General features: G+C 44.7%; 1 protein-coding gene across 2 annotated transcripts in view; it reads left to right on the top strand.

Moving 5' to 3' along the window:
• Positions 1 to 1,672: 1,672 nt before the first annotated feature.
• LOC119445885 (uncharacterized) overlaps positions 1,673 to 13,958 on the top strand; it is a 30,091-nt gene continuing 17,805 nt past the window's right edge. Inside the window, exons 1-3 of one of the 2 annotated variants that reach the window (XM_037710188.2) lie at positions 1,673 to 2,266; positions 4,565 to 4,679; positions 11,870 to 12,015. In XM_037710188.2, coding sequence (XP_037566116.1) covers positions 1,848 to 2,266; positions 4,565 to 4,679; positions 11,870 to 12,015 — 680 coding nt within the window. In that variant the 5' untranslated portion in view covers positions 1,673 to 1,847. The remainder of the gene's footprint in view (positions 2,267 to 4,564; positions 4,680 to 11,869; positions 12,016 to 13,958) is intronic. The other variant, XM_037710187.2, reaches the window with a different exon arrangement.

Below are 13,958 nucleotides of genomic sequence, written 5' to 3'. Positions count from 1 at the left end.
CTCATACGTGATCGCCAGTCAGAATGCTTAACGAGTATGCGAAAAACGCAGCTGCCGTAGATCCATGTGAAACGAGATTGCGAATTTCGCATTTGCGGAAATCGTAGCTGTGAAAAACGCACTACAAAATCGCACCATGTGAAACGGGCTTTACCGAGCCGCAGTTATGAACGCAGGCGAGAGCTTGTGCGGACAAGGAACGTGCGGAAAGAAACATTTCAACAAATGGACTCGATACTTTCGCATTCCCACACGTAAGCAGTCTTAATTGTGTGTCTGCCAATTTCTTTTGCTCCTTACCAGTGCAGCTAGATGCTTCGTGACATACTAAATGCAATGGGCAGAACGCCTGCCCCGGAAGATCATATACATCGCACTCCCATGCACACGTATGACCGAACGTTCGCGCTTAAGTGGAACTGCTGTACACACCTCATGATTCTAGGCCTTCGTCCAGGCACAAGCTGCATATATTCAGCCACTGCAATTTTGAAATCAAACTGCGTTAAAAATATGCGAGTGTGAGGTACGCATGAGTTGCATCATCATCATCATCATCATCATCATCATCATCATCAGCCTATATTTATGTCCACTGCAGGACGAACGCCTCTCCCTGCGATCTCCAATTACCCCTGTCTTGCGCCAGCGTATTCCAACTTGCACCTGCAAATTTCCTAACTTCATCATCCCACCTGGTTTTCTGCCGTCCTCGACTGCGCTTCCCTTCTCTTGGTATCCATTCTCTAACCCTAATGGTCCACCGGTTATCCGTCCTATGCATTACATGGCCTGCCCAGCTCCATTTCTTCCGCTTAATGTCAGCTAGAATATCGGCTACCCCCGTTTGTTCTCTGATCCACACCGCTCTCTTCCTGTCATGAGTTACATAGCTTGGTATTATAATATTTGAACATACGAGAAAACACAATTCTCTCAAACGGCCAAACTCAAAGGCAAATACTCTGGAAGAAAAATAATATTAAAGTGCGGGCCGAAATAGGTACACATGCAATATTTTGGGGGCGCGCTTACGCATAGGATCTATGTCCGGCGCATATCCTACTCTTCTTCCAAATGATGCACATTATTGGGACATGATTAGCATGTCCCGCGGATGAGGATTTCATTGATGATGATGATGAAGGTGCATGATGATGAACCTTTGTCATGGCTCGCATCCACTAAGGGGATAGGCCAAGAATCGGGCGGCAGTGGGTATGCTAAAGAAAATTCGTATTTTAAAACAAGAAACGCAAAGTAAAAGAAAAAAAAAAAGGCAGATGTTGCTATAACTAGATTACCATGCGAGCGAGCAGTCAGACAGGTGACAGTGAAATGCTGTTACAACCAGGGAGAGGTAATATGATTTATTTTTGTTTTGTTTTTGGCTGTCCTTTCTTTTCTTTTATTTAGTATTTCTCTTGTAGGTTTTTATTATGTACAACCTATTATCCGGGCATATACACTAATTTTTTTTAATTGTACAAAAATAACATAATTATATCCCACTATCAGAGACTACCGATTTGTATCACGCTTTACAATATTTTCATATATATCCGACAGAACTTCTGCGAGCCATAGTGACATGCCAAAGACGCCGTAGTCGATGGTAAAGACACCGCATGGTAAAAAGCGCAAGAACGATCATTCCTGCGAAGTATCGGCCGAAAGAAATAGTAATGAGGCAACCTTGGCACAACAGCAATGGCGCCGTCCATGTATTCGAAGAAGGTTATGTAGCCGGCTTGTCTCCACGGTCGCGGACGTCACCGTGCGACCAGTACATCAAAATTATGCACTGTCAGCTTCTAGTCAACGTAGAAATTGATTTCTAGTCGATCATGGAAGAATCGAGCAGCCAAACCGAATCGCCGGGATCTGTCGAGTTGTCCCTCGCGTCGAGTGGCGACAAGTTCCTCGTTACTCGAGGCTCGGTCGTCGCCGTTGACGGGCTGTCGCTCAGACTGGACGATGCGCTTCGCTTGGGCGAAAACACTGCCGACTCGGCCGCATGCTTAGCGACTGGTACCAGCCCCGATTCAGTCGTCGAGGCACAGGTTTCTGCCGCACTGGACGAGCGACTGTTCTGGAGTATGATCGTCGAACTTTCTAGATCTCAAAATTATCGTAGGCTGTGCCTTAACAAATTTCGGAGAGAATGTCGTAAGTGCCGGGGGACGAAACGTTTGACAAGTTACCCGGTGACTCTGAGTGTTGTTGTGCAACTTGTACCGTGGAAGCCTGTGATAGACATGTCTTGGTGGGTACTTTTTTATTTAAGCCAATGAGCCTTGTTTATTAGATTTCGTTTCATAACGTTTCGCTTCTCTAGCGTAAATTTAATTTAGGCTAGTGATGCACGTAAATTGGTTTCGCCAACATAACTGGAAATAACGAAACTAAAAGTGGGAAATAATGTAGCCTATGTCGGAGATCATTTTCTTAACAACACATCTCCGGCGGCCTTGTTTCAGTGCGATAAAACCAGCGGTTAGTTTAGGTTATTCAGAAACACGTTCTTCACGGTACACTTTGTCTCAAATATTGCACGAGGTCTGGTAAAATCGGCAGCATTCTATGCGCTGTTTTTTTTTTTTTTTTTTCCCCGCTTTCTCCAACTGGAGCCGACAAAAGCAGCTGTTCGACTTCGTTCTCAATGTATTTTTTTGTTGCCAATTTTTTTTTAGGCTGATAAATATCTGCTCAGTACTCATTGTTATTATGCTGCTGAATGACGGTGGCACTGTTTTCAGTACAATTATTACTTATTTGCCAGCATTGTGGTGGGAAAGCTTCACACAGTCTATTGCTCAGAAGATTAAGGATTCGTGGAAAAGTGAAGTAATGGTGCATGGCATACTGAATATTTGCAGTTCATGTCATACCCAGGAAGTCTATAAAAATAAAGATGGAAAGACTTGATTGGTAGAGATCATAGTAGGTATGGTATCACTGGTAAAAATGCTAGCTCTAAAGCCAATAAATAATTCAGTAAAAGAACTTGTAGCTGTGCTAGTTATTAATCCACCTTGGTAACAGCTTAAAAGCGCAAGAAAGCACACACACGTACAGGCATATTCTGAACTTCACTCTCTCCCTCTCACCCTCTCGGCACACACACAAAACAGCCAATAAAGGCCCTGCCTTTAACATGAGCACTTGGAAAATGGGGTTTGTTTCGTGGGTGTGGGTTTGTTTCGTGGGTGTTTGTGTGTGTGGGGGTGTGTGTTTTCTTGTGCTCTTAATCTGTCACCAAAATAAAAAAATTCAGTCAAACCAATTTTATGATGACTGTTAAAGTTAAAATGTGATTAGCATTTAGCCACACATTGCATTTCTGTACACATTTGTTTACAATCTGTTGTGATGGAAGTAGGCCAGGAATGCTAATCGCGTTGATACACCCACACGCCAAAGCGCTGTCACGGACCACAGCGTCGGCACCTTCGGACGCAACAAAGGAATTCTCACTAAACGCAGCCTCCTAACTGTAGCCAGTTTTGCCCTGCTGGCACCATATAATTAAAGTTCAACATATCTGACTTTGAATGAACTATGGCATGATTGCATAGGCGTCTTTTTCAGGTTTTGTTGTCAGCTAGAAGAGAGTGCTTTCTCACTTTTATCAGTCTGACATTTAAATGGGCACCTGTGAACTACACTCGCAGCAAGTCGATAGAGATTAGAAATTTTAAAAATATACCGATACTAAAGTGGGGTAAGAATGCTCTCACATTAATGATACAGTGTATTCGGGTCCGTATTTTCAGCAGTCCAGTAGCCATTTTCAAAGGATAGTTTTTTACAAAGGCATGGCAGTGGCTTAATTGCAAGGGCAGCAAAGAAAATAATTTTTGCTTGTTTACTAATAACAAGCAGCACAAAAAGCATTTCAAATCCTTGCTTAAGTGCATAATATTTGCACTTGTCTTCCTAACTAAGGAACATTAGTCTAGTTTCCTAGAACAGCATATACATACCTTCATGAAAGATTCTTGCTTTGGTTAAACTTACCAGAACATACGTGTATTTACATCAGAACAGACGGCGAGCGCCGAACTTGATAGCCAACCACGGGTCGTTTCAGAGAGACAAGAAGAGTCGCATGGAGTTTCTGGCCACCACTGGTGTAGTTCAAGCACTTTGTTTGTTTGTCTTGAGCCCTTTAGTGTCATCATAAAATGGCCGCTTATTTTCACTAGTCTACATGTGTAGTGACTCTCAGTTTAATGCATAATGGTTTTTGGCAGCTAACCGTTCAACACATGCTGCAGATATATATGGCTCTTTAACATGCAACAGAGCATGGTAAAAGTATTCATTCATTATTGTTATTGACAGCTGTCAGTGGGATGATCTGGTTTGCCTCGTTGCCACAGTTGCTGAAATATGGAGGGCTGCCTTATACCTCCCAATTATTATGGTTCTGCGATGAAATAGCATTAGTGCTCCCACTACTGTAGGACATCGACCATCTTCTTAGATAATTAAAAATGAGGCAAGCTCTCGGGTTTTATTGATTATCCCTAACTGATCATTTTATGTATCGTCTTTTCAGGGAAGCCAAGATCATCCACCTAGTGGTGGAACAGGTTGAACTGGAAAACACTATGGCTTGGTTGTCAACCCTTGGTGGAGCTTTCTCCGCGCTTGGCGATTACTGCTCCCAATTCGTGAGTTTTGTTTTGCTTGTAATTGTACATTTTGTTGCAGGCACAGTGACCTTTATAAAAGCAACTGAGCACATTCACCTGATGTGTTCAAACAGGCTGTCAGTGTCTTCTGTTCCGGATTTCAGTCATGTAAATAAATACATACATTCTTTTAACCTTGATGTCAAAAAGTTGTTGGAAAAACCATTTGTTGTGCCTAGAAAAGGCATCAACGCAGCTTTTACATGCAGTCATACCTTGATATAATGGACATTGATATAACGAAGTAAATCCAAAATGTGCATTGCTAATACTGACACAACTGATAGATGCTTTTAACAAGTATCGGATATAATGAAGATATTTTCGGGCAGGATGTGACTTTGTTATAATGAAGTTCAACCGTACTGCGCACGCAATGTTCTAGTAAGATGACAGAAGAATGTAGTGCTCTCAACTGTAACATGAAACTTTTGTCCTGCCGGCAAAAGGCAGTTCCTTCTGATTGCATCAGTTGTACATAAAAGTCTTAAAAACGGTAGTGGTCTGTGAGGCATTCCACTTTCTACTTTCTACATCACCACACTCGAGCACTTCCGGCACACAGCAAGTGTCATCTGCTTGTGTAACAATGTGCTCCGTGTTGATGCGAGCTGCGCGGTCAGTGTTGGTCTCGACCTTTTCACGATCACCACGTGTTGCGTTGAAGGCTGCAAACTTAGCGATCGCCGTTATGTCAAACTGCGACGTCGTGTCCCTCTGCAAGGCAGCAGACGAGCAGAGTGGCTGCAGTGCATCGGATTGTCGGTATCTGATAGGCACCAGGATCTATGAGTTTGCAGCCATGACTTCATGCCGGAGGATTACTACCATATTAGAGAGTTTTAGCATGTCCAATATTTGGGTAAATGCAAGCGCAAGCAGACTGAATGTTTTACCGTATGAGCGGAGGTGCAAACATGAACGGCCTGCACGGGGCGGCCACCTGGTGTCACAGAGCTCAACCAGGCAATAAGAGAGCTAATATAGCAGTAAACAAGTGTATTCTACTTTGCTGCTGGTGTAAATTTTTGGCAGGAGTGCAATCGTGAAAACCTGTTTTTAAATGTTTTACACTTCATTACTGCAATATTAGCTCTGTTTGACTGGTTAAGCTCTGCGTCACCAGGTGGCTGGACCGTGCAGGTAGGTGAGGCTGCGGTAGTAGTAGTGGAGGGGCTTTTGTTTACGCCTCCGCCCATCTGTCAAAACGCCCAGCTCGCCTGCGGTTACCGGAATACCGGACACACTTGGCGCTGCGACAGAACGCTCGCAACGCACACTGCTTGGATAGCTCTTGCTGTGGATCAGCGGCCAGGCGGCTAGAGAAGAGGTTGAGAAGCTTTGTGTGCTAGCTCCAAGACAACCGGAAGTAGACTACACAATGTCACATCATGACGCAGAGCCAGTAAAGGCAGAGCTTAGCCCCGATTACTTGGAGAACGAGTTGAGAAGAAGCATGGCTAAGGAGGAGTGTAACTTGTAATCGTCTGTAGCTCTCTTGATTTGAGACGCTTCACTTAAATTGTGGTGCTAATGTTTTACTGTAGCTGTACCCTACGCGTCTACAAAATTTGTCCAAACCTTTTCAGGGACCCTCTAAGGGGCCATGACAAGGTTGTCCAACAATTCTCAGTTTATTATTTTAACTCGCAGTAAGATGACCAGTATGGTTAAACACAGAAAAAACTGGGCTCTCAGTGCACATTTTAATGCAAGATTTTAATTTAGATTGCTGCCTCTAAGCCCCTCACACCAACAGTGACCGGCATTTTGGCATGGCTTGTGTGACATCAATAAGCGCGGTGCCACCGCTGTGTTGACTGCATCAAAACATTCCGAAAACACGCACATGCCGCGTCCAGAGGCTGCATGCCCACCACTGTGTGAGTGCTCAAGCAGAAACCATCGTGTGCAATGTCTTCCCCTGGAAGTGAGCAACAGCTTCTAGATTCTTCGGACAGCGCATAGTGCCCACGATTGTCGCACTCGTCGAAAACCAGCCAGAGATGCACATACGAAAACATGACCTACACATACCACGTGCATAGGTGGTATCCGAAACATGGTGTCCATGGTGTGTATGTGAACCTTAGCAATACACAAAAGCATGGCCTTCAACGTTGGTTCCTGTTACTCCGAGGGAGCAGTCGCTGGGGGTCATCCTTTTTGGTCTTCCATCTCTGTTTATGCAATGCAGGATCAATCGTTTTTCTCTTTTCTACAAACTACAATTTCCCGGATATTCATTGTGGACTTTTCCTTCCTCCTAGTCGTACTTCCAGCCGTCTTTTCAACTGTTATAGTTTACGACAACTTCGTTGATCAAGTAAAGCTTTTGACCAATCCTTCTTACCAAACACTACTGACACATTATTCACAAAAGTAATTGGCTGCCTGAGTATGTTGTCAATGTGCAAAGCCCCAAAAAGTTCAAAGACATGGTTACAGCCTATTTCATTTCATAACTGTTTGCGTACAAGCGTGCTTCTCGCTTTGTGGCTCGTTTTTATGCACCAGTATTTCTCTTATGTATTGTGATATATTATGTTCGATACTATGGTATGTTACATTGTGGGGTATTATTGTAGTTTATTAGGGTATAACAGCCGACTTCCTTTAATTCCACCGGGCGGGACCGACGAAACTGGTCGAATTTTCCAGTGGGTCGAATTAGACAAAAGACAGAAAAAACAGCGTTGATTCACTTGGCATTATTTCTCTTTAAAATTATCTTTGCCACAAAACAGCTGTGTTATGCAGTGAAGCATACCAAGCGGGGGGAAAGGTGCCATTGTTACGGGACATAGCACGTGTTCCTTAATTTACACATGCACCGTCACAGTGTGAGCACCGAGATGCCTAATAAGTTTACTAGTAGGCTTTCAGACTTTTAGATAGACCCTCCCTCTTTTGTTGGGCCTAAACATCCCCTCGACGTTCGGAGTTTTTCATCTTCCCACCTTCCTTTTCACGAGCTTTCCCAAAACACAGATGGTTTTTCTCCGCTTCTTGGTGCACAGTGCGTGTGTGCGCGTATAATTAAGGAACGTGTACTAGGCCCCGTTAACAGTCTCATATTCGAGACAGCACATGGTGGGCGAAACGAGGGCCCAAATTGGCACAGGAACGTCAGGAACAGCTCTGAATGACTGCTAGTATGCTTATTTAGCGTCTAGGTGCTCTCACTGTGACCGGAGATGGCGCATGCACGCCTGTATAATTAAGAAACAGGTACTATGTGCTGTGACAGTCACCCCTTTCCATTCTTGGTATGCTTCATCAGATAACTGTGATGATGTGATGTGTAATATTGTGTGGTAGCTGACCAGTCAAGTTTGAATTATCTGGCAATAGGTAATTTTGAGATCGAAATAACGGCCATAGAAGTGTATGGGCGCCTACCAGGACTTTTGGCTTATATCGAATTCACCGAAAAAATCGAATTAACCGGAGGCGAATCAATGCAAATCTACTGTATTACAGTTATAGTAGCACTATAATGTACAAAATTATGTACATTACAATAGGTTTTGAAGGGTAAATAAGTTATGATGATGATTGATTTGGACACCACCTATTGACCACACAAAACGCACTTCATTTCATCACCTGTTTGGATTGTCAGGTCGCTGTAAGGTTTAACTGTGATATAAAAGAATTGGAGATAGTACAAATTTTCTACTGCACCAAAAGAACTAAGGGGCCCTGAAACAGTTTGGAGCAGTGTTGCAAATGCATGGGGTACAGCTACAGTAAAACATTCACACCACAATTTAAGTGAAGCGTCTCATATTAAGAGAGCTACAGACGATTACAAATTACCCTCCTCCCTAGCCATGCTTTTCCGCCTCAACTTGTTTGCCGAGCCATCAGGGCTAAGCTCCGCCTTCACTGGCTCTGCGTCATGATGTGACGTCATGTCATCTACTTCGGATGTCTTGGAACCAGCACGCGAAGCCTCTCCAACCTCTCTGCTAGCTGCTTGGCCGTCAATGCCCAGCGAGAGCTATCCAAGCAGTGAGCATTCTGTCGCAGTGCCAGGCGTGTCCAGTGTTTTGGTAAATGCAGGCAAGCTGGGTGTTTTGACGAATGGGCAGAGGTGTAAACCTGAGTAGCCTGCATGGTGCAGCTACTGGTATATTTGTTTCATGTTTATCAGATTAAGCTCTACAACACTAGCTGGCTGCACCCTGCAGACCGCTCACGTTTGCGCCTCCGTCCATCTGTCAAAACGGCCAGTCCACCTGCATTTACTGGAATAGTGGACACGCTAGAACCCTCTATTGTAGAAGTAATCCTCCAGCGTAAAGTGCCAGCCGCAAATGCGTAGATCCTGGCACCAATCTGATACCTACAGTCTGATGCGCTACAGCCACTCTGCTCGCCTGTTGCCTTGCAGAGGGGCACAATGTCGCAGCTCGACATGTCGCCAAACGCCAGATTTGCAGCCCACAATGCAACAAGGCTGATTCATGGTCCTTGCAAAAAGAAACCTTGAAACCAACACCGAATGTGTAGCTCGCATCAGCATGGAGCACGTTGTAACGCAAGTAGAGGACACTTGCTGTGTGCCAGAAGTGCTTCACTGTAGTGATAAATTGTCATTGTGTCTTCTCTTTCTGTTACTCGTTTTTTTTTATGGAAACAAGTTAACCAACATTCCAACTATTATGAACATTTGTTCACCATAAAGCTGAAAAAATTATTCATGACACAACATGGGCAGCCAATCAGATAGCTCGCCCGACTGTCGTCACCCGTGCCTGCTACATAGATGGTAGAAAAAGGGCCTAATATGACGAAGATAGTGAGAGCACATTGTTTACTTTCTCCCTCAACTCATCAGTTCCCCTTAGCTGGTGCAGAGCCTTTAGCAATGCCTCGCTTCTTTCTTTCTTTGTCTTCTCCCGCTGTGCACTGCAAGGCGACATCTTGAGGTGGGCCACTGACAACGCTGCTCAAGAGCTATGAAAGAGCAGAGGCAGGATGGGCAAGGAGCATTAAACCGCTGTCACTTTCCCATTTCATAGAAAACCTGGAAGGGCATGCATTGCTTGAACTCATGCGAGCAATTTATTTGTGGTCGAAAATGGCTGCTCAGTGGCTGGTATCCACGGGCAGCTGCCACCTGACATCAGTCGGCGGTTCAACAAATGACGAGGTGGGGCCCTTTCTTTGAAAAGAAGGGGAGGCCATCTTCACGTCGCCCCACCTGAGCTCTGTGCACTGAATATAACTGCAAAACTTGCCGGAGACAGTCACAGCTCTATGCTTTAACCACAGTTTGTGTTTACTAACGATAATCATGAGTGGGATGAGAGCCTATTTGAATGGCTACTCACCATGTTTTGTGATTGCAAGCAGACAAAAGTGGTTTGTAGATTGCGCACTGCTGATCGTGTCTGCAAAGTATCGTACCATTGCACGGTGCAACTACAGAAGAAATTTAAAAAAAAAGCCTATGTGCCCTTTCTCTCAAACTAGCCCTGCTTCTTGCTGAAGAGTCAGAGTTGGGGCACATAAACGCATCTGCGTCAGATGCAGTGCCTGCAACGTCACCAAATATGGCACGTGACTTTGGCAAATCATCCGACGCAGAGTGTGCAAATCTGCAACTGAAAGTGCATGGCACAGCAGAAAAGGAAGAAAAGGAGGTGGAGCTCGTGACATAAAGCATTTACTGGCCATGTTTGCTGTCATCGTGGCCATTTTGCTAATTAGGAAACCTTGAGCAGGGAAAGTGATACCCTGAAAAGTGCTTGCCTGAGGATGTGGCCTGTGCTGCAGCGTGGCATTGCTTCGCTTCAGTGCATGGAATTTTGCAGAACTTGGGTCTAGGCAGGTATAAAGGGGCTCTCCTTACTGCTGACTCATCCGAGTTCAGTTTGAACCACAACCAACCAGCCCAGCTTGTTACCCTTGCCCTTACTGTTTGCACAGTTGTAGTATTTGGTAGTCTGCATTGCTTGATAAATAGTTTTAGTGTGGCACCTGCCTGTTTGCTCCAGAATTAACTGGGATGATGGCAACTGTCACCACTCGGGGAAATGTACTGTTGTGCTTGCTTGAAACAAGCGAAGGGCTGCGCTTGATTTTGGTATCAAACACGCTGCCATATGCCACACTCTATGTAGTATATTTGAGCATGAGCAAACCAACAGATTAGCCGGAAGAGCGTAAAATTTATTTCTATGGGCCCGAGCGATGAAACTATCAGTGCATTCGGAGCATGTAACACCACATTGAATGCCTGGAGCCAGCACAGCTGAACTGAAAGCACTCTTGAAAGAAATTAGAAATGCACGAAGATCAAAATTCAAACGCATTTTCAACATCCCTTTATTATTATAGTGAAAAGGAGCTGAAGTACAATCACACGAGAGTTGGCCTAGGCATTTTTCATAAAAAGATACATTGAGCAGTGTGTCAGCTTTTCTCATTAACATTTTATCAGAATGAATATGAATTTTTCAGCTGTCATCTTTAAACCTGCCCTAATGATAGCTGCATCTCAAGTGGCTTGCGCATGATGCCACTATAAATGTACATGCTACCTAAATGAAGACATTTGGGTGAGTGTGTAGAGCTCTGTCAGCAATGCCTACCTGCCAGCTCTCCCGAGTTTTCTGTGAGGTTTACGAATTCAGGCTTTTTTTACAATTTTACAAAAGTTCTGTCAAGTTTTACAAAATAAATTCTGTGAGAAAAACTCTTGCTCGTCGGTGTCTAAACCTTCTGTTCAAAGTTGGAAGTTTCACCTTTGGTGAAAGCACGCAACAAAGGTATTAGTTCTTTCCAGCAAGTTTATAGAGACAAGTTCCTGGAGCTGGCAGAATTAAGAACAGCAAGTCACCAAAAAAATCACTGCGGCCTGAAAATAATGTGTTGCGTGTCAGTATTTGCTGTTCCATGTTTGCTGTTGCCTGCGTGCTGCGTCCAAAGGTAGATCATCATTAATAGAGCGTGTGTATCTCTCATAAGGCGTGCGCTCACGGCCGGCTTTAAAAAAATGCATGGTATTTCCTCCTTGGTGTCCTGCCCGTACATTTTACAAATTATAAAGTTCACAGGTTGGCAGGTACGGCAATGCCATTTCCATGTTTTGGAGCTTGAACGGATGACTTTTGTGTTGTCGGTACTGTGTTCCACTGACTGCCACTTTTGTGCAGGCTGAGGCAGCGGCACTGGTCTCGGTGAAGCAGCTGAAGCTGGCTCTGCGTATCGGTGACCCGGTGACCATGTGCCGGTGTCACATCTACTTGGCCATGAGTTTGCTGCAGAGGGGCTACTTCCGCTCCTGCCGCAGGCTAATCAGGTGAGGCTTTGAAGAACTCGCCACAGAAGGGTTGATGGGATGAAGGGGCTGGTTGTATGATCACATCTGGGACGGCATTCTCGGGCCATCACTATCAGTTACGCGATCCCTTCTGCGAAATTTCGTGCGACTCGTCACTCGGGGCATGCTCTCAGTCTTTACACAGTGCCAGGAACACTGTCGACCGTATGCATCGACGCGTCTGGTGCCGAGTCACGCAATATCTTGTGAAAGGGATAGCAACCCCAAAAGTGATGCTCAAGAATCACCACCACTAGTTGCACCACATTGCTGAAACTAGGAATCATTATGCTATGCATAGTATGTGCTTGCCCTCACTGTGGACGCTGGCTGCTGCTGAAGTCGCTATACATAGTGCTGTTGCTACTGTGTATCCCTCTCCTGTGGCATTGTTTAATATTGCTTTGTTTCTCAAGCTGTTGGTTGCACATTGACAGTGAGGCTTCTGTGGAAATGCTCATTATGCTCCAGGTTTGGTTGATTGGCTCTCATTAATAGCTGTTCCTAAAATTTCACCCTTACGTCATGCTGCCTTTTCTTGTCATTCCATATTGCTTCCTCTTCTGTAGCAGCAGCGCAGTAGTTGCGGCGTCTATATTTGTCATCGTGGTAGAAACCTGCAGGCTTGATTTGTGCAGGATGGCACTCGTGATGCGCCACATTTGTGGCACCTGCTGACATAGCCAGAATAGACGTGGTTTTTGTTCGAACCCAATACCTCTTGTCCATACCTTCTTTTTTTTTTTTCTGCATGATGCAACCCATCTTTTTAGTTGCACCACATTGCTGAAACTATGAATCATTATGCCATGCATAGTATGTGCTTGCCCTCACTGTGGACGCTGGCTGCTGCCCTTACGCAAATCGACAATGACCCATTGTCATAATAGTTATTCTGGGCACTCAGAAGGACTGTAAATCTTGTTTTGGGGCTATCAGCCTTTACTCAACTTCTTAAAAAGCATGGGTCTACCCTCCAAGCTTTGTGCAGTCATGCTCAATGTGTGCTTTGTCTGTTGCCTCTGTGCATTTGTCACTAATTATGCTGCTCATCGAGAAAGTGCAAGAATTGGGTTGAAGATGAATATGCAGAAGACAAAGATAATGTTCAATAGCCTGGCAAGGGAACAAGAATTCAGGATCGCCCGTCAGCCTCTAGAATCTGTAAAGGAATATGTTTATCTAGGTCAATTACTCACAGGGGACCCTGATCATGAGAAAGAAATTTACAGAATAAAATTGGGTTGGAGTGCATACGGCAGGCATTGCCAAATCCTGACTGGGAGCTTACCACTGTCGTTGAAAAGAAAAGTGTACAATCATTGCATTCTACCGGTGCTAACATACGGGGCAGAAACTTGGAGGTTAACAAAGAAGCTCGAGAACAAGTTAAGGACCGCACAAAGAGCAATGGAACGAAAAATCTTAGGAGTAACGTTAAGAGACAGGAAGAGAGCGGTGTGGATCAGAGAACAAACGGGGGTAGACGATATTCTAGTTGACATTAAGCGGAAGAAATGGAGCTGGGCAGGCCATGTAATACGTAGGATGGATAACCGGTGGACCATTAGGGTTACAGAATGGATACCAAGAGAAGGGAAGCGCAGTCGAGGACGGCAGAAAGTCAGGTGGGATGATGAGGTTAGGAAATTCGCAGGCGCAAGTTGGAATACGCTAGCGCAAGACAGGGGTAATTGGAGATCGCAGGGAGAGGCCTTCGTCTTGCAGTGGACATAAATATAGGCTGATGATGATGCTGCTCATTTAATACTGATAACCGGTAGCAGACAGGGTGTCTACCAACTGGGAAAACAGGGAATTCTCAGGGATTTTGAATATTCTGGAAAAACTCAGGGAACTTGTGCCTCTATCAGGGAAAATTAGTAGGGATGGGCAAATATACGGTATTGTCGAATATTTGA

This window comes from Dermacentor silvarum, chromosome 3, assembly GCF_013339745.2.
Source record: "Dermacentor silvarum isolate Dsil-2018 chromosome 3, BIME_Dsil_1.4, whole genome shotgun sequence".
Classification (NCBI taxonomy): Eukaryota; Metazoa; Arthropoda; class Arachnida; order Ixodida; family Ixodidae; genus Dermacentor; species Dermacentor silvarum.
Note: the sequence above shows the minus strand (reverse complement) of the source record. Positions and strands in the feature narration are given on the sequence as shown.